Source organism: Saimiri boliviensis, chromosome 8, assembly GCF_048565385.1.
Source record: "Saimiri boliviensis isolate mSaiBol1 chromosome 8, mSaiBol1.pri, whole genome shotgun sequence".
Lineage (NCBI taxonomy): Eukaryota > Metazoa > Chordata > Mammalia > Primates > Cebidae > Saimiri > Saimiri boliviensis.
Window position 1 is genome coordinate 65,854,580 of NC_133456.1, and position 27,588 is coordinate 65,882,167.

The 27,588-nt window shown below is 51.6% G+C and overlaps 1 protein-coding gene across 3 annotated transcripts; it reads right to left on the minus strand.

Annotated features, from left to right (window-relative positions):
• Positions 1–5,601: 5,601 nt before the first annotated feature.
• On the minus strand, positions 5,602–17,903 carry LOC141585395 (phospholipid phosphatase 2-like). 3 transcript variants are annotated; one of them, XR_012518829.1, is made up of 4 exons: positions 14,681–17,903; positions 13,841–14,131; positions 7,425–7,889; positions 5,602–6,171 (listed from the first exon to the last, which is right to left on the minus strand). XR_012518829.1 is itself a non-coding variant. In XM_074404572.1 (4 exons), the coding sequence occupies exons 1-4, from the start codon at positions 14,764–14,766 to the stop codon at positions 7,584–7,586; spliced, it is 453 nt and encodes a 150-aa protein (XP_074260673.1). In that variant the 5' UTR covers positions 14,767–17,903; the 3' UTR covers positions 5,602–7,583. The 3 variants fall into 3 exon arrangements, 2 of the variants coding, with proteins under 2 accessions (XP_074260673.1, XP_074260672.1); XM_074404572.1 differs by having other exon boundaries at positions 5,602–7,601; positions 7,832–7,889; XM_074404571.1 differs by having other exon boundaries at positions 5,602–7,889.
• Positions 17,904–27,588: the final 9,685 nt, after the last annotated feature.

Below are 27,588 nucleotides of genomic sequence, written 5' to 3' on the forward strand. Positions count from 1 at the left end.
TTGAGCCACCGCGCCTGGTCCAAAGCACGAATTTTCAACACCCAGGAGGCGAAAGTTGCAGTGAGCCGAGATCGCTCCACTGCACTCCAGCCTGGGCAAGAGAGCGAGATTCCATCTCAAAAATAAAAATAAAAGACAAAGGTTAGGCCAAATGTGATTTTCACCGTGCGTTGGGATTTACTTGGGGTGGCTGGCAAAATAGAAGGAAAATATTAGGGAAAGTTAGAAATTTATAGTCTCAAACCTTTTGGAAGACTGACAGGTTTTAATGGAATGGGCTAAAGGCAACCAGTTCTTTACGTTAAAATTTTAAGTCATAGGGTGAAAGACAGGGACAATCAAGTTTCCCCAGTGGCCTGTTTACCCACATCCCTTTGTCTCTATTCTAACTGCTCACTCATGTAAACCCTATGCTGAATAGCCCTCTCAGCAGGAGGTCGAAGGGGAATGACACTTGAAGGGCATTTTCTCTGGGCCCAAAACCAAAAGTTTTATCATTCAAAACCACTCTTTCAACCATGTTAATTATCCACAAGTGTGTTAACCTAAAGCCTCTGTTATTCAATCTATACCAAATAAATGTAAGAAGGTACAAGGAGTCATGGCAGCATTTGCTAAACCCGCCCTGTAAAAGCAGTTAACAAACACTTCCACCACATTCAAAATCACTGTACTGGTTGTGAGTGCATTCATTCATCTGTGCCTAAGTCGGGGTCTGAAAAACAAACCTCCACAGCTGGTGTGGCTGTTTTATTGTTTGAATCGTGTTGCATGATGTGAACATGCATCTCTCCCAGCTACATTCCCACCTGAGAGGCAGACGGGCTAACAATACCGCTGGGAGCAAGTTTCGAAAGAGAAGAAAACACTGGCAGAATGTGACATTCTGAAGTGCAAGGACTTTTTCGGGGACTAAAGTTTCTGAAGGTGGCAGTTTGTGTCTCCATCTCCATGGGGTCCAGAATTAGCTGCACAGCAGGAGGTGACAAGTAGCCACTGGATTCTTGAGTGACGTTAACACTGGACATGTACCTGCTCTAAGCTCCAGAAGTCACACCATCCCTGGTATTTTTTTTTTTTTTTTTTTTGAGACGGAGTCTTGCTCTGTTGCCCAGGCTGAAGTGCAGTGGTGCGATCTCAGCACACTGCAACCTGCACCACCTGGGTTCAAATGATTCTCCTGCCTCAGCCTCCTGAGTAGCTGGGACTATGTGTGTCACTACTCCTGGCTAATTTTTGTATTTTTTATTTTTTAAATGGAGTTTCGCTCTTGTTACCCAGGCTGGAGTGCAATGGCGCGATCTCGTCTCACCGCAACCTCCGCCTCCTGGGTTCAGGCAATTCTCCTGCCTCAGCCTCCTGAGTAGCTGGGATTACAGGCACATGCCACCATGCCCAGCTAATTTTTTGTATTTTTAGTAGAGAAGGGGTTTCACCATGTTGACCAGGATGGTCTCGATCTCTTGACCTTGTGATCCACCTGCCTTGGCCTCCCAAAGTGCTGGGATTACAGGCTTGAGCCACCACGCCCGGCCTTAATTTTTGTATTTTAAGTAGAGACGGGGTTTCACCATGTTGGCTGAATCCCCTCAGGGGATTCACCTGCCTCAGCCTCCCAAAGTTCTGAGATTACAGGCGTGAGCCACCATGCCCAGCCCTTCCCTGCATCTCAATGTCCACAAATATTATAAATCACCTGATTAACTGTCTAGGATTTTCAACTAACTGTCCAATGTCTAGACAAAGGTGCTTTCAAATATTTATAATAGGTCAGGATGTCGACTAGGATGTTTTATCAATTAATTGATTGATTACAGTAAGGAAAACACCCAAACCCCTCCAAAAACATAGAATTGCCTTTCCTGTTAGATACCTCCACTGCTGTGCATATTGCTCAACTGTGACAACACGTCCCTCATGTTCCATTTTGGATTCCCTGTGGTGCGGCCTATGGTGTGGCCCTGGACTCGGGAGCCCGTGAAGGAGGGCAGTTCACCTGCTGCTGTGGCTGCATTGCCTGTCCACACAGGGTTTCCAGCCAGACAGGTGAGCACCTGCAGTGACGCCCTTCCGTCCACACCTGTCATCCTTCCTGCCCTGACTCCAGGTGAGGGCAGAGGGCTGCAGAATTACAGGTAAGTCTTTTTTTTTTTTTTTTTTTTTTTTTAATTTTTGAGATGGAGTTTCGCTCCTGTCACTCAGGCGGGAGTACAATGGCATGAGCTCAGCTCACCACAACCTCCACCTCTCAGGTTCAAATGATTCTCCTGCCTCAGCCTCCCAAGTAGCTGGGATCACAGGAATGTACCACCACGCCCAGCTAATTTATATATATATATATTTTAGTAGAGACAGGGTTTCTCCACGTTGGTCAGGCTGGGATTACAGGTGTGAGTCACCGCATCCGGCTTCAGGTAAGTCTTCTTTACTCAGTCATCCATTCAATCACTCGGCTAATTCATTCATAAATTCCATTGATGTAACTTAGTAATTCCAAATAACAAAAACTTCCACCTGCCGTGCAATGCCCTCACCACACACCTTGCCTGGCCAGCTAATTCTTCCCAGGGATTTCCCATCCCTGTAATGCCGTTAAAATGTCTAAACTAGGCCACCTGCTTATAAAACAGCAAGCCAGAGTAAAAACAAAACTGGGCTTAGATCCAACGAATCACAGCTGTCACAAAAGAGGCTCAGCCAGGTGCAGTGGCTCATGCCTGTAATCCCAGCATTTTGGGAGGCTGAGGCGGGTGTACCACTTGAGGTCAGGACTTTAAAACCAGTCTGGCCAACATGGTGAAACCCCATCTCTACTAAAAATACAAAAACCTTACCTGAGCATGGTGGCAGGTGCCTGTAGTCTCAGCTATTCTGGAGGTTGAGGCAGGAGAATTGCTTGACCCTGAAGGGCAGAGGTTGCAGTGAGCCGAGGTCGTGCCACTGCACTCCAGCCTGGGCAAGAAGAGTGAAACCCTATCTCAAAACAAACAAAGAACAACAACAAAACAGGCTAACAAAATGCTGTGGCAGGGTATTACTTGAGAAGTGATTTCTGAGACAGGGGATGGGAGCTGGGAGCTGTCCAGCTCCTAAAAATATGCGGCAAGAGACAGAAGAACTAAGATTCTCTACACAAGAGGACAATGTGCCTCTCGCTGTTGAGGAGACTGGGGGTAGACAATCAGGCTTGGGGCTAAGAAGCCTCTGGAAAAAGGCCCAAAACGCACTGCTGAGCCATCCTGGGGGCTCACGCACCCCCAAGTCCCCATCCCCAATGCTGTCCAGAAGGCCACAGGCCACACCACTGCTGGGTGAGGTTGAGTAAACGCTGCATCGGGTTCTAGCAACTAACGTAAAAAATGTAAAAAATTTTATCGAAATTAGGATCTTATGTTGTTTCAATTCAAACAGAAATTCAGTTGAGGAACAAATAGCCAGGTGTGGTGGCTCACACCTGCAATCCCAGCGCTTTGGCAGGCTGAGGCGGGTGGATCACCTGAGGTTAGGGGTTTGAGACCAGCCTGACCAACATGGTGAAATGGCATCTCTACTAAAAATACAAAAATTAGCTGGGCGTGGTGGAGGGCACCTGTAATCCCAGCTACTTGGGAGGCTGAGGCAGGAGCATCGCTTGCGCCTGGAAAGTCGAGGGTGCAGTGAGCAGTAATTGCACCACTGCACTCCAACCTGGGGAAAAGAATGAGACCCTGTGTCTAAAAAACAATGTATGGTTTACCACAAAACCAGAATAACATATGGTAGCTTACACATTCAAAAAAATCCTGCATATCATCAAATACTCAGGGGGAGTTTCCTTTTTTTTTTTTTTTTTTGCCTCCTGGGTTTGAGCAATTCTCCTGCCTCAGCCTCCTGAATAGCCGGGATTACAGGTGTCCACCACCACGCCCAGTTAAGTTTTGCATTTTTAGTAGAGACGGGGTTTCATCATGTTGGCCAGGATGGTCTCGATCTCCTGACCTTGTGATCCACCCACCTCGGCCTCCCAATGTGCTGGGATTACAGGTGTGAGCCACTGTGCCCAGCCAGGAGGAGGTCTTCAAAAACCAATTAACCTCAGAAGGTGGGAGAAATGCCAGGCCACGAGGACACAGCCATGGAAAATGATATTTACGAGGCTAAGAATCTGAGTTTCCTGTGAGAAACAACAGAAAAAAAAATCCTCCTTGTACAACGAGAGAAAATATTATTTTTTTCCATGAAACCATAAGGGTGTGGGCAGTGTAAACCCAAAATTATGCAAGAGAGCTTCCCCAGAGCTCCGTGTGGGTGGAGAAATGTGTCCTAACTGCCGCCCTGCCTGCCATCTTGGTACTGGGAACCTGTGAGAATTTCCGAGCCCGACACCCTGCGTCCCGGCTTTTCCCAACAGATGCAGAGCAATGTGTGTGTTGCCCAGCTGGGCAGCACCCAAACGGAGAGACAGGCCACCGGTTCCCACAGCTGGGCCCTCTTGGCTCCTGAGCACCCTCTGGGGATGGCTCTGGTCAGTGCAGCCCTTTCTTTCTCTGCTCTCACAGCTGTGGGGTGCACATGCTCTTTCTGAAGCACTGAGACTCCCCCGGCCAAGGCCAGCTGCCGGACTCGGCCACGTCCTCTCCCTCACTCCAAACTTCCTCCACTCCTCAGTCTTCACCACTCGTCCCAACACGGACACTTGCCCCCAGCAGACAACTCCAGAGTCCTGTGCACTGCTGCTGCTCCCACAGACTGGCGCTCAACCCTCACTGTGGTCCTGGCTTTCAAGGCCATTGTGCCTGGGGAGGAGACGGAGGTGTTGGCTGCTGTCAGTGCACCTGGGTCATTCCCATTTACTCCTGATGCAGTGACTCTCCCTGTGGGATCTGGCTGGGAACCTCTCTCCCACTCACTGCCAGAAACACATTCTGAACCCAGACACAGCGTCCTTAGTCCTCAGATGTCACTGCCTGCTGCAGCACCCTAGGATACCTGGGAGGCTTCAGTGTGACTTTCCTGGCCAGGATCCCGTCTGACACCTGCATGGAGGCAAGTCCCTGATGTTCAGCTGGGGTTCCGCAGGGTCTGGGTCACCTTCCTTCCCGTCCACCAAGAGCAGGTCTCCATCTTGGCCCCTTGGGTGGGGCTCCAAGGCTGCACTTTTGCCCCCAGGGCTACACCACCCTTCCCATAGGCTAAGGCCTGATAGGAACACCGTGCAGGTTGAGGGAATAAGAGAGGTTCCAGGTGCAAACAAAATATCAGCAGACACTTAAGTTACTGCCCATACAAAAAACAAATGTGCCCTTTACCCTTCTGTTGAAAAAGTAAGCTCTGTGTGTTCTGCCATCGCTTCAGGGAAACTAGCCCCTGAATTACACATTTCAGAAGTGTGGCCCCCAGGTGCACAGGGTGGACATGAGCAGAGGGGAGGGGTGTGCTGACCCATCTGACCCTGGACCCCAGTGCCGCGCAGGGAGAAACACAAGGGGCGGGCTTGGCTGCTGCCCTCCACTGTCACAAGGGGTGAGTCTGCCTGATACCTGAGCTCTGCGGAGCCCTCTGATAGGGGGAACCCTGTCCCAGAACGGCCGTAGGGAACAGAGGAGGCACTGAGACCACTCGTCAAACCAATGCCCTATTTTACTAAAAACCACATGTGCATTACATTTTACAAAACAGTTCCTTCCTTAACCCCATAAAAGAATGGGGATATTGGGGAGCTATGGGAACAGGTCCCCCTCCAAATGCTCAGGGCTACCTAGGCCTCCCCAGACCTCTGGTCCAGTGCAGGGCAGGGGGCAGCAGAGCCTACTCAGGGTTCCTGGAGCCCATCCGGAGCCCTCACTGCCTACCCAGGGCCAGACGGACCACGTGGGGGGCTGGCCTCAGCTGGGCTCACAGCCACTCCCTGCCTGTTCAGGGTCCAGCCTCAGGAGGAGGAGTGCAGGTACCCATATGGTTGTGGTCAGCCTGGCCCACGGTCACTGTCAGTGACAGGCTGGGCTTCCGTTCCAGCTCCTCCTCCTTTGGGCAGTGCTGTGGGGGTTGGACTTTGAAGAAGTCTGAGATGTAGCTGACCTGGCAGAGTGGAGGAAGGTAAGACTAGGCAGGGGCTGGGCAGGCACCAGGGTCATGGGCATGAGCAGGAGGGGGAAAAAGAGGGTCCCAGGTGGGCAATGAGAGGAAGAGTGCCTGTGGGGAAAGAAAGCCCTCTTAGTGGAGGACCAGTGGAGAGCACTGGGGTGCTGACGGGCCCAGGGAAGGGCTGTGGTGTGCAGGCAGGAGACCCAGGGAAGGAACTGGGGGAAGAAGGTGTCCAGGGAAGGACTGGGTTTGGTGAGAGGGGTCCAGGGGAGGAATGGGGGAAGGGAGGGGACCAAGGAAGGACTGGGGTTGAGGCAAGTAGTCTCAGCAGAGGAATGGGGAGAAGGGAGGGGTCCAGGGAAGAACTGGGGTTGGGAGAAGAGGTCCCAGGGGAGGATGTGGGGGGAAGGGAGGGGTCCAGGGATAGATTGGGGTTGGGGGAAGGGGTCCCAGAGGATGAATGGAGGGAGGAGGGGTCCCAGGGATGGACTGGGGTTGGGAAAAAGGGTCCCAGGGGAGGAAATGGGGGAAGGGAGGGGTCCAGGGAAGGACTGGGGTTGAGGGAAGGGGTCCCAGGAGGGGAGGAATGGAGGGAAGGGAGGGGTCCAGGGAAAAACGGGTTGGGGGAAGGCATCCCAGGGGAGGACGTGGCGGGGAGGCAGGAGTCCACCGGATGGACTGGGCTTGGGGGTTCCCAGAGGAGAAACAGGAGGAAATGGGGTCCCAGGGAAGGACTGGGGTTGGGGGGAAGGGATCCCAGAGGAAAATTGGGGGAGGAGGGGTCCCAGGTATGGACTGGTTGGGAGAAGGAGTCTCAGGGGAGGAACGCAGGGAAGAGGGGTCCCAGAAAGGACTGGGGTTGGGGGAAGAGGTCCCAGGGGAGAAATGGGGAGAAGGGAGGGGTCCAGGGAAGAACTGGGGTTGGGGGAAGGCATCCTAGGGGAGGATGTGGGAGGGGAGGGAAGGGCCCTGGGATGGACAGGGGTTGGGGGGTCCCAGAGGAGAAATGGGGGGAAAAGGGTGTCCCAGGGAAGGACTGAGGTTGGGGGGAAGGGGTTCCAGAGGAGAATTGAGGGGAGGAGGTGTCCCAGGTATGGACTGGGGTTGGGGAAGGAGTCTCAGGGGAGGAATTGGGGCAAAGAGGGGTCCCAGGGAAGGAGGGGTCCAGGGATGGACTGAGGTTGGGGGTAGGGGTCCCAGGGGAGAAACAGGGGGAAGGGGAGATCCCAGGGAAGGAGCAGGGCTGGAGGAAGGGTCCCAGGGGAGGACTCCGTGGGGCAACAGTGTGCAGGGCAGGACCAAGGTTGGGCAGGGAGTGGTCTCTGGACAGCACAGCAGGTGAATCAGGATCAGAAGCTCACAGTGAGGCCAGCCACCAGCGCCCCCTGCAGGAGGCCAGCAAGGACGTCACTCCAGTGGTGTTTGTGACCAGACACGCGAGTGTTGCCCACATAGAGGACAAAGGCCACCAGGAAGAATTGGACCGTGGGCCGCAGCTGCCACGCCCACTTCCAGCAGAGTCACACCTGCACATAGAGCTGGGACAGGAGAGGACGCCTCAGCCTGTGCCCTGCCAGGCCCTCCTACGCCCACCGCACAGATGGCAGCTCCGAGGCCGGGGGCACAAAACCGGCCAGCCCAGGGCCTCCTGTCTTTACAAACAAGTCAGTGAGCGCGCCCATCACCACCACGACCCACTCATTTTGGGAAAACCGAAGTCCAGGAAAGGGAGTGACTTGACAAGCGAGCCCTGGAAAAACGGACTCACTGCCAGGAACACCACGCAGTACATCCCAAAGGAGGCATGTCCCGAGTAGAACGACAACCTGGGGAAGGAGAGGCAGCAGGTCAGAGGGCAGGTGGCTCAGTAAGCATCTTCCAACCTCCCCTCGCCCCCGCCCCTCCCGCAGAAGGGAGGGTTCAACACGGGAGCTGCCAATGTTACAGGCCACCAAATCCCAGGAGCAAAGGCTGCTCCCTCTGTCCTTTCCAGTTATCTAATGATGGAATCAGAGTCTCCAGTTGGGGCTGTGGCATGAGACGCCTCACCCGTGAAGACTCTGAGGCCTGAACCCAACACCCAGGGTGGACGGTAGTGTCCAGCAAGCAGGTAAAACCGATTTCGTTTTCACTGCGTTTCTTTTCAGGATTTTCTCCCATCTGTGGAACTGAGGGGAGATTTCTTTTTATATAAATTCGAGATTCCATGAAGGACATGAATGAAACACCGAAAACAGGAAGCAAAAAACTGACAAAAGAAAGTCATAATCAACTTTTTTTTTTTTTTTTTTTTTTTAAAGACGGAGTTTCACGATGTTGGTCAGGCTGGTCTTGAACTCCCGACCTCAGGTGATCCGCCTGCCTTGGCCTCCAAAGTGCTTGGATTACAGGCGTGAGCCACCATGCCCGGCCACAATCAACTTTTTTGGACCTAATCCAAAGCTTGCGGGAACCAGAAGAACACTTGATTGATATAATCCAGTTGAGGCCTGGAGCGGTGGCTCACACCTGTAATCCCCTCACTTTCGGGGGGCCGAGGCAGGCAGATCACAAGGTCAGGAGATTGAGACCAGCCTGACCAACACGGTGAAACCCTGTCTCTACTAAAAATACAAAAATTAGCCAGGTGTGGTGCCACATGCCTATAATCCCAGCTACTCGGGAGGCTGAGGCAGGAGAATCACTTGAAAACCTGTGAGGTGGAGGTTGGGGTGAGCCAAGATCATGCCACTGCCTGGGTGACAGAGTGAGACTCCATCTAAAAAAAAAAAAAAAAAAAAAAAAAAAACCAAAGATAATCCATTTGGATCTCAGAACAAACAGCTTTGTGGCATTTTAACTCAACCTGGTCCCTCTCGCACCCCCTAGACTGTGGTGGCCTCAGGGTAACAGACCACACACCCAGCACAGGTTCAGAGAAGGGGCCTTATTTGCAACTGCGGACTGGGGTATGGCTCGAGGGCTGATCTTGATCTCACCTGACTGGACATTCTCCCAGTGCTGAGGTTCTACCTGGAGGACATTTGTAGGAAATGTTTACAACAAATTTGTTAATCTCTGCTGCCTGGGGCCATGAGAGCAGCTGAGGCAAAAAAACAGAGGAGCCAAACAGCGTTGGAGGAAAGGCCAGGGAATAAAACGCTCTGGGGAATGAAGGCTTGGAACCTACAAGACCAGAGTGGTGCAGGAGCTTGGAAGAGGCCTGTGAGGGCCCCACACTCACATCGGGCTGGCCTTCCAGCTCTGCACAAGCAGGAAGTGAAAGTGAAGGCAGAGAAAACCTGTTTCACTGTGGAAGGGCTGACCCCACAGGCACACAGACCGCTTCTACTGACTCTTGAGGGTGCTGTGAGTTTTTTGTTTGTTTGTTTTTGTTTTTGTTTTTTTCTTTTGGTTCCAGATGTTTAAAGAAATCTCTGTCATATCACAAGCTGACCACCAGGCTAAAAGAATAGAAGGAAATGGCTACCCATAACAAAAGATAGAGACTTCACAATCAAAAAAGTCATTAAACAAATAACCACTGCAACAAAGAGCAAGAACACACCCTGAGGAGTAGGGAAACTCCTATTTCCAGAGTGGCCACATTATAATATTCTAAACACACAGTTTAAAACAAAATAAAACAGGTCCGGCGTCGTGGCTCACGCCTGTGATCCCAGTGCTTTGGGAGTCTGAGGCAGGCGCCTTACCTGAGGTCAGGAGTTCGAGACCAGCCTGGCCAATGTAGTGAAACCCTGTCTCTACTAAAAGTACAAAACTTGTCCAGGTGTGGTGGTGCATGCCTGTGATCCCAGCACTCAGAAGACTAAAGCAGGAGAAGTGTTTAAACCCAGGAGGCAGAGGTTGCAGACAGCAAAGATCACACCACTACACTCCAGCCCGGGTGACAGAGTGAGACTCCGTCTCAAAAAAAAAAAAAAAACAAACAAACAAAGAAAATAGGTCAGTTAAGATTATTCAGCTGGGCCAGGCACAGTGGCTTACATCTGTAATCCCAGCACTTTGGGAGGCTAAGGTGGGTGGGTCATTTGAGATCAGGAGTTCGAGAGCAGCCTGGCCAACATGATGAAACCCCATCTGTACTGAAAATACAAAAAATTAGCAGGATGTGGTGGTACATGCCCATAGTCCCAGCTACTCAGGAGGCTGAGGCAGGAGAATCACTTGAACCCAGGAGGCAGAGGTTGCACTGGGCCAAGATCATGCCACTGTACACTACACTCTAGCCTGAGTGACAGAGTGAGATTTTGTCTCAAAAAATAAAATAAATAGAAATAATAAAAATGAAAATACAAAAATTAGCCAGGTGGTGGAATTAAGGTGTCTTAATTCCAGCTACTGGAGAGGCTAAGACAGGAGAATTGCTTGAACTCAGGAAGTGGAGGTTGCAGTGAGCCGAGATCGAACCACTGCACTACAGCCTGGGCAACAGAGCCAGACTCTGTCTCAAAAAAAAGAGATAAAAAGATGATTTAGCCTGAATGGGCTTGGGGGCTCATGCTTGTAATCCCAGCACTTTGGGAGACCAAGGCAGAAGGACTGCTTGAGCTCAGGCATTCTAGATCAGCCTAGGCAACATGGTCAGACCCTATTTCTAAGAAAAAAAAATGTAAAAACCAGCCAGATGTGGTAATGTATGCCTGTAGTCCCAGCTACTTGGAAGGCAGAGATGGCTTGAGCCCAGGAGTTCAAGTCCTGGGCAAGATGGCAAGACCCTCATCACTAAAAGAAAAAAAAAGTAAAGGGGAAAAAAAAAAAAAGACAGTGACAAGGAAGGACCTGAAAAAGGAAGACATAACCTAGGAAACCCTACACAAAAAGACAGAGGGCCTTCCTTATTGGTAATTACACTGACTATAAATAGATTAAACACTCCAACTGAAAGTCAGATATTCGTTAAATGCCTTAATTCAATAAAAAGATTAACATATGCTGGAAAAAAGAATACAAAGTCAGAGATCTGGCTGGGCGTGGTGGCAAACACCTGTAATCCTAGCAGTTTGGGAGGCCACAGAGGGTGGATCGCTTGAGCTGAAGAGTAAGACCAGCCTGGGCAACATGGCAAAACCCTGTTTCTACAAAAAACATAAATAAACAGTAGCTGAATGTGGCAGCCAGTCCTAGCCACTCGGGAGGCTGAGGCTGGAAGATGGCTTGGCCTGGGAGTCCAAGGCTGCAGTGAGCTGAGATCACCGTCCTCCAGCCTGGGCGACAAAGTGAGCCTCTGTCTCAAAAAAAATCAGAGACTGGACAATACATAAAAAACATGGCCCAATGTTATGCTAAGCATAAGAGACTTACTTTAGATTCAGAGACATAAATAGGTTTAAAGTACAATATTGGAAAAAAAAAATATTCCATGCAAACAGTAATGAAAAGAGAGCCAGAATAGCTATATTAATATCAGACAAAATGGACATCAAGATGAAAATTGTTGAGACAAAACTCATATGTATCATTCTATAATGATGAAAGGGTCAATCTATCAAAAAGATATAGCAATTATAAAGGTAAATGTAGTAAACCACAGAACTCCAAAATACATAAAGCAAAAACGGACAGAACGTTACAACATGAACTTCCCAAACACAAGAATGCACTGTGTTCAATCAGTAAAAACATACAAAAACAATTTTGTTTTTATTCTACTTACCCTCTTTTTTCTTTATATTTATCTTTTTCCTGTAGCTTTAGGCAAAACAAAAACAATTTTTTTTCTTGAGACAAAGAGTCTCGTGTCTCCTGGGCTGGAGCATAGTTGGCTCATTGCAACCTCTGCCTCCTGGGTTCAAGCGATTCTCTGCCTCAGCCTCCTGAGTAGCTGGGATTACAGGCGTCCATCACCAGGCTGGGCTAATTTTTGTATTTTTAGTAGACATGGGATTTCTCCATGTTGATCAGGTTGGTTTCAAACTCCTGGCCTCAAGTGATCTGCCCACCTCAGCCTCCCAAAGTGCTGAGATTACAAGTGTGAACCACCATGTCGGACCAAATTTTTTTTTTTTTTTTTTTTAGTCAGAGTCTCACTCTCTCACTCAGACTGCACTGCAATGGCACCGTCTTGGTTCACTGCAGTCTCTGCCTCCCAGGTTCAACCGATTCTCTGCCTCAGCCTCCTGAGCCTCTGGTATTATAGGCATGCACCACTAAACCCAGCTAATTTTTGTATTTTAAGTAGAGATGGGTTCTCACCATGTTTGGCTGGGCTGGTCTCGAACTCCTCACCTCAGGTGATCTGCCCACCTCAACCTCCCAAAGTGCTGGGGTTACATATGTGAACCATCTTGCACACCACTCCCCCAAGATTTTTTTAATTAGAAAAAGAATCTGGGCACAGTGGTTCATGCCTGTAATCCCAGCACTTTGGGAGGCCAAGGTGTGCGGATCACCTGAGGTTAGTAGTTCGAGACCAGCCTGACCAACATGGAGAAACCCCGTCTCTAGTAAAAAATGCAAAATCAGCCAGGCGTGTTGGTGGGTGCCTGTAGTCCCAGCTACTCAGGAGGCAGAGGCAGGAGAATCGCTTGAACCCAGAAGGTGGAGGTTGCAGTGAGCCAAGCTCACACCATTGCACTCCAGTCTGGGCAACAAGAGCATAACTCCATCTCAAAAAAAAAAAGAAAAAAAAAATTAGAAAAAGAAAAAGAGAAGGCAGACACCAAAGACCACATAGTGTATGATTCCATCTATATGAAACATTGAGAACAGGCAAATCTACAGACAGAAAATAGGATAATGGTGGTTGCCAGGGGCTGGGGGAGGAGTGACAGCTAATGGGTACAAGGGTCCTTCGTTTCCTCTCCTTTCCTTTTTTTGAGACAGGGACTTACTCTGTCAACAAGCCTGGGGTAAGCACAATCTTGGCTCACTGAAACCTCTACCTCCCGAGTTCAAGTGATGCTCCTGCCTCAGCCTCCCCAGTAGCTGGGACTGCAGGTGCCCACCACCAGGCCTGGCTAATTTTTTTTTTTTCTTTGAGATGGAGTTTCACTCTTGTTGCCCAGGCTGCACTGCAATGACACAATCTCAGCTCACCACAACCTCCACTTCCCGGGTTTAAGCGATTCTCTTGCCTCAGCCTCCCGAGTGGCTGGGATTACAAGCGTGTGCCACCATGCCTGACTCATTTTGTATTTTTAGTAGAGACAGGATTTCTCTATGTTGGCCAGGCTGGTCTCGAACTCCCAACCTCAGGTAATCCGCCCGCCTCAGCCTCCCAAAGTGCGGGGATTATACGTGTGAGCCACCTAGCCCGGCCTAATTTTTTGATTGTCATAAAGATGGGGTTTTGCCATGTTCCCCATGCTGCGGGGTTTTCTTCTGATGAGATGAAAATATTCTGGAATGAGGTAGAGGAGATGGATGTTTAGCATTGTGAATATACTAAAAATGAACTGTACACAGTAAAATGGAAGAAATGGTGACTTTTATACAAATTTTATTTTGGTTTATTTATTTATTCATTTATTTTTGGTCTGACATTACACTAGCCTTGTCAGTCAATATTTTGATTTTTTAAAAAGGACAACGATGAGTTGAAACGTTTAAAGGCCTATCAGTAGAGATGGTAAGAAGACAGTGCAGAAGAGGGCGGGCTGAGACTCGGGGGAGACAGAGCACACTCCCCCTGGCCCCCTGCTGTCTGCGGGGCACCCAGAGCCCTGAGGCCCCGCTCCTGCCTGACCACCTGCCTGCTGGCTCCTCACCACCTGGCTTCTGCAGCTTCTTCAGCTCCCACTGCCCCCCAGAGTGAAGGCTGCTTGTCCACACTCACCTGGCCTCGGTGACGTCAGCAGCGTTTTTCCTGCACACACTCTCCAGCTGCATGTAGACCGAGTAGTTGACCCGGCTCCAGTCGGGGTCACAGACGGCCAGGAAGTTGGGGTGCAGGTGGCCAATCATGTACTTGGCCAGGTCCGTCAGAGACTGGCTCATGGCCACCCTGAACAGGAAGGTCCCCAGCACCTTGTACACGGCAGCCAGTAGTTGTTGAAGTTGGAGTGGGAATAGAGCCAGTCCTGTGCACCAGGTAGGCTTCTCCCACCATGACCTGAGCATGGGGCAGCTGCAGCGACCAGCGGGGGTCCTGGTCAGCCCATGGGCCCTCACTGTGCCTCAGTCCTCCCCATGGGCCTCCCCAAGGCTGCTGCAGAGCTGGGGACTCTAAAAGGGCCCTAGATAGACTCGGTGGCTCACACCTGTAATCCCAGCACTGTGGGAGGCTGAGGCGGGTGGATCACCTGAGGTTGGGCATTCAAGACCAGCCTGACCAACATGGTGAAACCCCATCTCTACTAAAATTACAAAACTAACCAGTGTGATGGCTCATGCCTGTAGTCCCAGCTACTGGGGAGATTGAGGTAAGAGAATCACTTGAACCCAGGAGACAGAAGTTACAGTGAGTGGAGACCCTGCCATTGCACTCTGGGCAACAAGAGCGAAACTCCGTCTCAAAAAACAAAAGGGGGTTCCTATTACCCAGAAGTACCACTCGGGGCAAGGTTGTGTCCCCCAGCCCCCAACAGACCTCCAGGCCACCCCCATCAGGAACCCACGGTTAGGCTGTACCCCATCCCGCCCCCCTCCTTGTCCCCCTGAACCCTTCCTGCCTTACAAAGATGACGGTGGCCGTGATGGTGACTCCGGCCATGAGCCCATAAGTGATGGTGTCTGGCCGGAAGGGGTACCAGATGGAGTCATCCCCGCAGTAAAATCCTCACTTATACGGGGCGTTCACCAGCGACTGGGAGGCTGGAGGGGGAGAAGGGCCTGAGAGCTGCGACATTCACCAACCAGCTAAGCTGTGGGGCCCCCATACCTGCCCTGCCTCAAGGCCTCCCACCGCTGCTCCCACTGACAGTAAGAAAGAGCTCTTCTCACAGCATCTGGGAGGCCCAAGCAACACCCCTTTCCCATCACCAGGCCCTTCCCCACTCAAACTCTCCCTCTGCTCCTTGAACAAACTGGGCAAATGCTCACCTCAGGGCCTTTGCACAGGCACTTCTCTCTGTGCAAAGTATCTTATTTCTATTTTTAAAAGTAGAGACATGGGTCTCATGTTGACCAGGCCAGTCACAAACTCCCAGGCTGGAGCAACTCCCCAGCCTCAGCCTCCCAAAGTGCCAAGATTACAGGTGTGAGACAAGGTGCCGGACACTTAAGTGACTCTTATTTCCGCTCAGATTCATCTCCCCTCCCAGCTGTCCACACCGGCATCCCTCTTATAAAAGGAAAAATATGTTTATCCATGTGTGGCCACGCATGCCTGTAATCCAGCTACTCAGGAGGCTGAGGCAGGAGAATTGCTTGAAATCGGAAAATGGAAGTTGCAGTGAGCCAGGATCGCGCCACTGCACTCCAGCCTGGTGACAGGGTGAGACTCTGTCTCAATTTATAAAAAGAAAATAAATAAATAAATAAATAAAATAAAAAGGTAGGTCTGCTCTCTTTCCCTCTTGTCCCATGTGGAATTACGCAGTCACCTGTGGGACACTGGACTTAATCTCCCCCACTCCACCCGCCAGCATCAGGAGTGGCCTATTGTATTCAGGACAGAGACCCTGGAGGCTGCTCAGAGCCTGGCCAGGGCAGATGTTTAATAAACATCTGTTAAAACAGGCAGGACTTATTTCAACCTAAGAACTGGCCAGAGAAGTCAGGAAAGCGCCAAAGCAGGGGCACAGCATAGGTACCTTCATGCTCGCCCCTGCCCGTCACTGACTCTCATGCCAGGGGACATGCCAGCCACACGGTGACTCAGGGATCAAAGGCACATTCTCCTGAATTCCACACTTACAGAAGGTGTCACATGGCACTGGGGCTCCGAGGCCCTGTTGAGCCGAGGGGCCAGGGAAGCGGGAGTCAGCTACAGAGAGCAGGGGCGGGGGCAGCTCCCTGTTCCACGCTGTAGGTGCACAGCAAAAGCGTGGGGTGTCTACCCCAGAGAGAAAAGAAGGCAGGGCGTCTTTGGCCCAGCAGGGCAAGGACCAAAAAGGGTGGCTCTGAATTCTGAGAGTCTGAGGAGGGGCAGGGAGCCTCACACTCCTCCCTGCATGTCAGCTGCAAGGGTCCTAGGACAAGGCACGCCTTTGATGCTGGCTGAGTCTGGGGAAATAAAGCAGTGAAGACAGCAGAGGTCTTCCTCACAGGGCGGAGGGAATGCAGAATAGAACAGGCAGTGCAGGGGCCCGGAGGTGGTGCCTGGAGAGACGAGTGCTGGGGCAGAGGGGGCTGCGCTGTAAGAGCCCGGCTTCTGCTGGGGCGCAGGAGCGGCTGGCGCCACTGTGAGTGAGGACAGAGACCAGGGAGGAGGCTCCTGCAATTGTCGCGAGGTGGAAGGTCAGGGTCACAGGACTCCAGCCACTCCCCGCGGCTCTCAGCAGGCGGAGGCTCACACCGGTTGGCCTCCGTTTCCTACCTCCCTGCCCCAGTAACTCCAGCTAGAGGCTCAGACACCCCCGTGACAACCGGCCCCGGGCTTCCCTCTGCCTAGAAAGCTCGCCCTGGGGTCCCTGGAACAGGCATCTTCTCTTCATTTGACCCCCGGGGGCCTTACCGCCCTCACGCTGCCCCCACAGCCCACTCTGGAACCTGTGGACTGCACTGTGACGGGCTGGAGTTTCCAGATGGAGGTGCCCTCCGCCTGGCCACCACCCCTGGCACACAGCAGCCACACCCAACCCCCCCGTGGCAGCACCTCCCAGCTGTGTGGCCTCCAGCAGGGACTCCGCGCGGCTGCCCCTCCCTCACAGGCCATTGTAAGGGAACCGTTTCGGTTATCTGGATGCTACTGAGCGCTGTGGCATCCAGAAAGTGCCACACACGTGTTTAAGTAACTGACAGCACAGCTGCTCAGGACATGGCACCCAGGGCTGGCAGACACCCCACGGGGACCTCGTGCTGTCCCCTGGCCCCCCCTAAAGAGGGTCTACTTCGGAGGTCAGAGGGTTTCGCCAGAGAACCAGGAAGCACGCTGGGGAGGAGCGCACCCCCGCCCCCCGCGGTGACAGAACTGTAGGGGGGGCGGGCATTGTCCCTTCAGCCACAGAGCAAACACTCGGCTTTTGTTTCCGGGACCCTGGTGGGGGGAGGGGCCTCGGGGCGCCGCTTCCCCTATCCAGCCGAAAACCCAGGACAGGTTTGAGTCTCCCGAAGCCCTGAAACCTGGGACCCAGCTTTTCTCTCCAAGTGTCTCCCCCGCCCGTGGCACAGGGGTTAGGATCCCACCGATGCGCTGGGCTCCAGGGCCAGGTCAGCACCTCCGCGAGCACCCAGAGCACCCACCCGGGGGTGGAGGCGCAGACGTCCTGGGAGATTCACGGCCGCTACCACCCCTCAGGCCCGCCTCCCGCGTGAACCACAGCCTAGGCCGGTCACGGCAGGAGTGAGATGTACGTGGCCCCTGCATGGCCACTTCCTGCTGCCGGGCGGGGAGGCAGCTCCCATGCCTCTGGCGCTTCTAGACCCCCTAGAGCCCCCAGCCCCCTGGGCCCAAGACGCAGGGACCCCGAGGCCTGGCAGGTGTGCGCCGCGCGGTGCGTGGAGGGAGGTGCGGCCTCCGGGGTCCACGGAGGGATGAGGGCACGCAGCCTCCCGGTTGCTGCGAACCTGCGCGGAGCCGGGGGTGTCCGTCCCGGGAGGGTCCCCACACCTGGGGCCCCAGGGCTCTTACCAACCAGCAAGCACAGCACGTCAAACAGCTCGAAGGCCCGCGGCCCCCAACGCCACTCCCTGCGCGTCCAGGCCAGGCTGCAGGTCACGTGGCCGCGGAGCCCGCCCCGCGTGGAATGGGGGGAGTGGGGTAGGGGGGAGGGGAGTGGGAGAGGAGAGGAGAGGTGGGGAGGGGAGGGACGGAGAGGGTGGGGAGGAGGAAGGGGGAGGAGGAAGGGGGAGGGAGAGGGGAGGGGAGCTGCCCGAGGCACCGGGAGGAGTGGGTGGGGCGAGCGTGTGGGCTCCCCGGGGACGGTGTGGCTGGAGCCCCGGGCTCTGACCCGTGCTGTGCGGTTCGCGCGCAGTGGTGCCGGGCTCAAGGGTCCCCGCCGTGGAGAAGGAAGGCGGCGAACTGCAGGACCGCGGGGCCTCTGGGAGGGTGCGCTCTGGCTCCACAGTACAGGCCCCCCTACTTTCCTCCCAGGAAGTGGCACCCTCGCTGCGCACCTTGAAACCTCCGAAAGGGCCCGGCGCGGTGGCTCACAGCTGTCATCCCAGCACTTCGAGAGGCCGAGACAGGCCGATCACGGGTGGTCAATGGTTGGAGACCAGACTGGCCAACATGGTGAAACCCCGTCTGTGTTAAAAATACAAGTATTAGACGGGCGTGGCAGCGCGCGCCTGTGGTCCCAGCTACTCGGCAGGCTGAGTCAGAGGAATCCCTGGAACCCGGGAGGCGGAGGTTGCAGTGAGCCGAGATCTCACCACTGCCTGGGCGATGGAGCAAGACTCTGTCCCAAAAAAATAATCAATTAAAAAAAAAAAAAAGCCTCCGAAAGCAGAAAGGGGCCTGTGGCTTCATGACAGGGGTGTTTCACGGTAGGGCTGGGCTGGGCTAGGCTGAGCTGAGGCTCCAGCTCCCATTGGGATTAGCATGCTGGGCATAAATAAATGCTACATGAATGTCGCCTTCAGCGTCCCTGCTGCATTTTGCCCCACACTTCAAACTGTCTGCAGAAGAGCGACCGCTGCTGTCCGTGTAGCCTTGACAGCCCACGCACACTTTCTGCTACGATGGAGAGGGTGCAGCATCACACTGGAGTAGAGGAAAGGCAGGGTTCTTTAGTGAGCACCTACTGTGTGCTGGGGGCAAGGGAGAGGGTCACTTGGAGGGGCATGCCACCATTGGAGGGGGGAAGGTGGTGGGGGCTGTGGGATTGGGCCAAGCCAGGAGGGAGACACCCAGGGGAGGGGAGGAGGTAAACCTGGGGGATAGAGGGCAGGGGTGAGCCTGGAGGCTGTTCCCCCTTCCATCCTTCCCCTTGGGTCAGGATTTGGGTCAGCCCTTAAAATCTCTGGGCAGGGCAAGGATTAAAATGTGGTTGGGGAAGCAAGAATTCGGAATAGGGTCAGGATTGGGGTCGTCTTCTATATTTGCTGACTGCATCGACTACACTTCAAGGGACTTCCTGTCAGAGCTTTCTCAGCTGCGTCTACAGCTACCCCAGCTGCCTGGTCCTCCCTTCAGGAAGAACGTGTGGCCAGGGCACCTCCCAGCAGGGACAGAGCTGGCCAGGAGGCCAGGTCTCCGTGCCTTCCTCCTTCACCTGCAGGTGGCAGAGCTGGAAGAGGGTGGTGGTACTTGGCCCCAAGCTGGGTCCCCTAGAGGCAGGACTGCCCCTGGGTGCCCGGCCACCACCCCCAGGCAAGCAAGCTCATCTCTACAGGCTCTGCCACCTCGGTGCCTTATCGGAACCTGGATGGCTCCAGAGGTCTGATTCCAAATGGACACTTTGGAGACTGAGACACCTGTGAAGGGGAAAGAAGGGGGCCTGGCACACAGTAGGTGCCACCTCAATGCAGCCAGCACTACACCTGCCCTCACTTTCTGTGCTTCTCTGTGACTTGAGAGGTGAAGTACCTTGCCCAAGGATTTCTGGTGTGGGGCTCCTGGAGCCAAGCAGGTACCCATCAGTGGGTCTGACGTGCAGGCGGTGGGCAGGGAAGGCAAAATGGGTGGATCCCTCAGTCTCTCTGTCTGCATAAAGGGGACAAGACAGTAGCTACCATCTGGGCTTGTGGAGAAGATTAAACAGTTGGTGAAACGCTTGACCCAGGGACAAACGCTAGGAAACAGCATTAAAAAAATTACAGAGTGAGTGGGTATCACATGTTTGCTGGGTCAAGATGTAAAAGGTACTTCTTCCCGGGGTGAAGATGAAAAAGCGTTGGAAACCACTGCCTTCAGGGTCAGAATCCAGAAACCCTGAATTCAGAAGCCCGCTAGGACGGTGCAGTCCCTGGTGCGGTGCCCCTTAATGCATCATCGGGTAACCTGACAGTCAGGGACAGGGCAGCCCTAAGGGCTTCAGCACTGAGTCCGCTGTGCTCTGTGAGAAAGTTCGCACTGGGTCATACTAAAGAAAACCACACAGCAACAGCCCTGCATGCAGGGACACGCCCGACCGCACGGCCCCTGCCTGCCCCTCATCTGTAAGCACTGCATGCCATCTTGGTGTGCCAAGGGCTCACCGTCCCCGTCTCTGCCCCTGAGCCAGCACACAGTGGGTGCTCAGGGCGTGCGTACTGGGATGACGTCACCCCCAGAGGATATGATAGCAGCAGAGAGCTCGTTGAGAAAGTTTTAACTGGGTCACAGCATGACACCCGAGCAACAGTGGAGGCAGTGGCGTGTTCCAGAGGGAGAGTGGGTTTCTGTCTGCTTCTTTTTTCTTCTTTTTTTTTTTTTTTTTGAGGTGGAGTTTCGTTCTTGTTACCCAGGCTGGAGTGCAATGGCGCAATCTCGGCTCACTGCAACTTCCGCCTCCTGGGTTCAAACAATTCTCCTGCCTCAGCCTCCCAAGTAGCTGGGACTACAGGCTCGCGCCACCATGCCTGGCTAATTTTTTTTTTTTTTTTGTATTTTTAGTAGAGACGGCCAGGATGCTCTTCATCTCCTCACCTCGTGATCTGCCTGCCTTGACCTCCCAAAGTGCTGGGATTACAGGCGTGAGCCACGGCACCTGGCCCACACGTTTGTTTATCTGCAATTCGAATCTTAAGTGGATGTCCTGTATTTTATCTGGCCACCCTACCCAGGAACAACAAGGACCACCAGGGTGAGAGGAACAGCTGGGTCAGGTCAGTAGGGACCCAGACAGTCCCACTCCAGAGCCATGGCATCCTCAGCACAGCCAGGGCCTGGGAGGCTGAGGCTCTGGGGACAGTAGCCAGGCCAGGACCATCAGCTGTGGGCAACTTTCTCCCAGCCCTATTTCCCCCCCAAAGAAACTGTCTCAGGAGGTTCCATCTCCAGGGATGCCCTGGCTAAGGCCTCCTCCCTGGCATGGTGACTAACTCTGTCCAGAACAGATTTCCATTTTGATTAGCAGGTAAGAGGTCACATAAGACCTTCATTTTGGGGATTTTCTGGTAATCTTGGATTACAGGTACACACCGCCATGCCTGGCTAATTTTGGTATTCTTAGTAGATATCGGTTTTCACCATGTTGGCCAGGCTGGTCTCAAACTCTTGACCTCATGAATACAAATTCTCGACCTTTTCATAAAAGGAAAGCATTCAATACACTAACACAAACAAATAAGAACTTTTCCTTATGGCCGCTGAAAAGCTGAGAACCATCAGTTTGTTCTAGAGAGGTACGAGCTCTCCTGAGGTTACCGAGACCAAGTCTGGTGGAGGCCCAATTAGTCCTAGGAACCTGGTGTGGTGTGAATGCAGAAGAGCCCCAGGGCAGAGTGGGTCGTTCAGATCCTCCTGCCTGGGTCTGGGCTGCGGGAAGGGCATGATTCTACCACTCCACAGCCAGCCCAGAGGCGAAGCTGCACTATGCAAGCAGTGACCAGGCTGACCCAGCTAGAGTCTCACACATCAACCCAACTGCTGATGGCCAAGAGCAGGGCCTTCCTGGGGCAAAACAGTATCCCCTCCACCCATTACCTGTCTTACGCACATCTAGGGCACCCACAAAAACACAAGACACCACGAACAGGAACATTATTAACCAATGACATCCACGCAGGACACCAAGAACAGGAACGTTCTTAACCAATGACATACACAGAAGACACCATGAACAGGAACATGCTCAGTCAACCAGCAATGTCCATACAGGACAGCACGAACAGGAACGTTCTTAGTCAACCAGCAACATCCACACAGGATACCATGAAAGGGAACATTCTTAGTCAACACATGACATCCCCTAAGTGAGCAATGGTCTCTCCCAGCTCCAACCTAATATTCCAACCAAATCAAACCTCCCTGAAACACGTCTCCACTCCAGCTAAAAAAAAAAAAAAAAAAAAAAAAAAAATATATATATATATATATATATATATATATATATATATATATAGTGCTAAGGCTCCCCACTGCCATCCCCTGGTTTCAGATTCCTCCACCTAAGAGGGATGGCACTCCCACACTGCCCTCCTGACCTCCCTGCTCACCTGACCTCCCTGTTCACCCCACACAAACAGGATGCTCATGCCTCTGGGTGGCTGCGCCCAGCCGGCCATAGGGTCCTCCCTCTTGCTGTTCCTTCTCCATGAGGCCCACCCCACTACTGAAGTGAACAAGGGACCTGGGCCCGGCCAACCAGAAAATCCCTTCTGTTCGGCAGCTCCTGATTCAGGTGTGGGCACAAGACCCAGCAATCAGGTTTACCCAGGAGTTTTACTGGAACCGTTGGGCAAGACTCAGGCTTCCACAGAAATCACAGGTGCCAGATTGTGTGCCTGGGGTTCCTGGTGCCACCTCAGTCACCACACAATGGGAACCGCACCTGAGAATAAGGTCAGTTCAGGTAGCAGGGAAATAGAAGCATCAAAATAACATAATGTGGATCATGACGCCTGAACCCTGTTTCTAAAGGCCCAGACATCACTGAACTGGCTCTTAGGAGTATAACTTCTGGGTTGGGTGCGGTGGCTCACACCCATAATCCCAGCTACTCAGAAGGTTGAGGCAGAAGAAGCACTCGAACCTGGGAAGTGGAGATTGCAGTGAGCCGAGATTGCATCACTGCACTCCAGTCTGGGGAACAGAATCAGACCATCTCAAAAAAAAAAAAAAAAGACAAAAAAATGTAAAGCAACAGGATGACAATTATTAGTAATCATTATTAAAAGGTTAAAGATTGCAGAAGATGGGGGGAAAGTGAGGAAATGGAGAATTTCTGCAGAAAAATTAAAAACACCCAAGAGCAAATATTAAAAATAAAATATACAATATGATAATTAAAAATTTTGTGACACGGACTAAGTAACAATCTGGTATATCAGAAAAGAGGACTGGTAATGCCAAAGACATGTTGATAGAAATTATTCAAACAGGCTGGGTGCTGCGGCTCACACCTGTAATCCCAGTACTTTGCGAGGTCAAGGGGGTGGATCATGAGGTCAGGAGTTTGAGACCATCCTAGGCAACATAGTGAAACTCCATTGCTACTAAAAATACAACAAAAATTAGTCAGGCATCGGAGCAGGCACCAGTAATCCCAGCTACTAGGGAGTTTGAGGCAGGAGAATCTCTTGAGCCCAGCAGGCGGAGGTTGCAGTAAGCTGGGATTGCACCACTGAACTCCAGCCTGGGCGACAAAGTGAGACTCCATCTCAAAAACAACAACAACAAAAAGAAATTATTCAAACAGTAGCACAGAGACAGAAACTAAGAGAACAAAGAGAGACCCGTGCAACAACACCCAGGCCCATCACATGTGACTGCAGAGACCTGTGGGACACCATGGCCATGATACAGGTGACTGCAGAGACCTGTGGGACACCATGGCCATAATACAGGTGAATGCAGAGACCTGTGGGACACCATGGCCATGATATAGGTGAACACAGAGACCTGTGGGTCACCATGGCCATGATACAGGTGAACACAGAGACCTGTGGGACACCATAGTTGTGATATGGGTGAACACAGAGACGTGTGGGTCACCATGACCGTGATACAGGTGAACATGGAGACCTGTGGGACACCATGGCCGTGATACAGGTGAACACAGAGACCTGTGGGACACTATGCCTGTGATACAGGTGACTGCAGAGTCCTGTGGGTCACCATGGCCATGATACAGGTGGATGGAGAGACTTGTGGGATGACACCCAGCACATGGCACATATACCAGAGACCCAAAAGGAAAACAGAGCAGGAAATCAGAAAAATTTGAGAAATATTCTCCCAGAAACTGAACTCTAAGGAAGAAAAAGAAAACAAACATTTTCAGAAATAATGGTCAAGACTTCAAAATCTGTTAAAATGCACTCACCCTCAGGCTGACGTCACTCAGTTCAGAAAACTAGACCCAGGTACATTACAAACTGTCAAAATCCGAAAAATACAAGAAAATCACGTATACGGTCCAAAGAGATTTCATATTTATAAGGTCCAGCTCTATAGGGTTCTGTGAGCCCCTCCCTGCAGGTGCAGAGATGAGAAACTGTAGAAACAAGACACAGACACAGAGAGAGAGAAGACAGTTAGGGGGTCCACTGCCAGCCGAAGTGCGGAGACCTGCAGTGGCCCCAAGTGCCTGGATGCTCTGACTTAATTTATTGAGTACAAAGCAGGGGGAGGGGAAGGTCAGGGGAGGTAATGGTGGTCGGTGACAGGGTCAGGTAAATCTTGTGTCTTGGAGACAGGGGACCCAGGGCTTTCGCATAGCCGAGGCCAGGAGAAAACCAAATGTGTCAGCCCTCTTCATGTATTTTTCAGAAATATGAAGGACATTAATATTATGTTACAATTATTCTTACCTTTCAAGAAAAAGAGAAACCAGGTGCAGAAGCAGGGCATCAGAGTGGATGTGGAATGTGACCGCTGAAGCCAGCATCATATAGAGACAGTTAAGCTCCCGGATGTCTGCGGGCCTCCCTGACAGCCATCATGCCCACTGCAGGAGCTTGGAGGAGCGGAGTTTTCTCCTGCCTTCCCCAGGAAGGAGACACCCCGGCCATTTTGGACGCCTCCTCCCCTAGCTGGCTAAACAGCAGGCGCTTCCCCAGGGCCATGAGGAGCTTCCCGAGAACGGGTACTGCGCACAGCCGAGGAGCCCTCCAGCAACCCTATGCGGCTATGACAGAGGGCTTATGGCATCATGACTTAGGATCACTTTGTTCACAGTGTCACCTCAGTTCCATGCTTTATAACCCGAGTCATTAGTAAGATTAAAGGTTATATTGAGTATATGTCTTTATAGGTAACTGTAAGATTATATATGATTATATAAAGGAATAACAATGTGCCTACCTTTCTAATTCTCTTCTAAATCAGTATTTATATGGGAACAGGCTGAGGCTCCAGATCCTTGCCAGGGCACTTTCAGGGTTTCCCCCTACATATATTGAGAAAAACAGAAGAATGAGAAAATTCCTCATCAGAAACAATAGAAAGCAGGCATGAACAGAACTTTAACACACCAAAAGAAAAAAATTGTCCACTCAGAATTCTGTATCCTCTAAAAATCTACTTCAAAAGAGAAGGAGGAGTGGGGTGTGCTGGCTCATGCCTCTAACCCCAGCAGTGCGAGACCAGCCTGACCAACATAGAGAAACCCCATCTTTACTTAAAAGTACAAAAATTAGCCAGGCGTGGTGGTGCGTGCCTGTAGTCCCAGCTACTTGGGAGGCTGAGGCAGGAGAATCGCTTGAACCTGGGAGGCAGACGTTGTGGTGAGCCAAGATTGCACTGCTGCACTCCAGCCTGGGCAACAAGAGGGAGACTCCATCTCAAAAAAAGAAAACAAAGAAAGAAAGAAAGAAAGAAAGAAAGAAAAAGAAAGAAAGGAAGGAAGGAAGGAAGAAAGAAAGAAAGAAAGAAAGAAAGAAAGAAAGAAAGAAAGAAAGAAAGAAAGAAAGAAAAAGAAATAGGCTGTTGAGCCACAGAAAGATATGGAGGGGCCTGAAATGAATATGGAAGAGGTCGGCCTCAAAGGCTACACACTGTCAGCGTCTACCACAGAACGTCCTTGCCAAACTGCTCAAAACCAGTGGGAGCAAAATGTCCTCAAAGCTGGCAGAGAAAAAAACAAGAGAGGACTGAAGGTTTTCCATGGGAGGTAGGGCGAGCCAGAAGACTGAACACCTTCCCAGTCTGAAGGGAAATGTAAACCAGGGCCAGGGACGGTGGCTCACGCCTGTAATCCCAGCACTTTGGAAGGCCAAACCATGTCAATCACCTGAGGTCAGGAGTTGGAGACCAGCCTGGCCAACATGGTGAAACCCTATCTCTACTAAAAATACAAAAAATAGCTGGGTGTGGTGGTGGGCCCCTGCCATTCTAGCTACTCCAGAAGCTGAGGCAGGAGAACTGCTTGAACCTGGGGGGTGGAGGTTGCAGGGAGTTGGGATCGCGCCATTGCACTCGAACCTGGGCGACGAAGGGAGACTCCATTTCGAAAAAAAAGATGCTACACTGAAAACCATAACATTGCTAAGATTAAAGGTCTTACCAGAGAGGTAACAACCCACAGAGTAAAATATCAATTCTCCCCAAATTAAAGATTCAATGCAAGCCTAATCAAAACCCTAGCAAATATTTTTGAGGCGATTGACAAGTTGTATATCTACCTAAGTTTTAAGATTAAAACTTGTCAGGGCTGGACGTGGTGGCTCACACCTCTAATCCCAGCACTTTGGGAGGCCAAGGCTGAGGCAGGAGAACCACTTGAACCTGGGAGGTGCAGGTTGTGGTGAGCTGAGATTGCGCTATTGCATTCCAGCCTGGGCAACAAGAGTGAAACTCTGTCTCTAAAATAAATAAATAATAATAAAACCTGTCAGTTGCCAAAAAAATAATTTTACTCAAACTTATCTACATACAATGAAAACTTACAAAGTTGGACGACTTGCACCACGTCGGACTTACGTGTAACGTGGAACAATTGTGACAGTGTGGCATGACTCAGTGTGAGAGAAGGGAGACACTGTGCAGACACTTGATTTATCACAAAGGCATCGCTGCAACTCAGTGGGGGAGAGAATGGGCATTTTTTTCCTTTTGGAGACAGAGCCACTGTGCCTGGCCACAGTCTTTTCAATGTGTGGTGCTGGAGCAACTGCATATCTATATGGAAAAACAGTTCCCTAACCCATACCTCATACCATCTAACGCCATACACCAAAATTCATTTTTTTTTTTATTTTTCTGAGATGGAGTCTCACTCTGTGGCCCAGGCTGGAGTGCAGTGGTGCAATCTCAGCTCATTGCAACCTCCACCTTGTGGTTCAAGCAATTCTCCTGCCTCAACCTCCCATGTATCTGGGACTACAGGCAAGTGCCATCATGCCTGGCTTTTTTTTATTATTATTATTATTTGTAGTAGAGACAGGGTTTCACCATGTTGGACAGGCTGGTCACAAACTCCCAACCTCAAGTGATCCACCTGCCTCGGCCTCCCAAAGTGCTGGGATTACAGGGCGAGCCAAAGCCCTGGCCACCATACACCAAAATTTAAATTAAGTTGGATCACAGTCTTAAATGTGAAAGGAACACAATAAAGCTTCTAGAATGAAACATGGAAGAATACCTCCAAGAGCCTGAAAGTAAGCAAAGACTCTTAAATAGGACAAAAACACATTACTTTTAAAATGAAGATCTGTAAGTTGGACTTTACAGAAGACACCACCAAGAGAGTCAACGGGCAAGCCACAAACTGGAGCAGACAGCAGCAGTGTGCAAAGCCCACAGAGGACTCGCTTCCAGAATGCATGAGTCACTCCACAAATCAGAGAGAAAGACCACCCAAGTCAGAAACAGGGAAAGCTTTGGGCACTCACAAAGAGAATATCCAAATGGCGAGCACACTCTCCAGGGAAATGCCAATGAAAGACACGATGCAA

What these genes read in the sequence shown, in the direction of transcription:
- LOC141585395 (XM_074404571.1), bottom strand. Translation starts at nt 14,766, where the DNA reads ATGACTCCATCTGGTACCCCTTCCGGCCAGACACCATCACTTATGGGC. An exon ending in TCACGGCCACCGTCATCTTT is followed by an intron (nt 14,132 to 14,680) that starts GTAAGGCAGGAA and finishes TGGTCGCTGCAG; the next exon opens with CTGCCCCATGCTCAGGTCAT. An exon ending in GCTGACGTCACCGAGGCCAG is followed by an intron (nt 7,890 to 13,840) that starts GTGAGTGTGGAC and finishes CTCCTTCCCCAG; the next exon opens with GTTGTCGTTCTACTCGGGAC.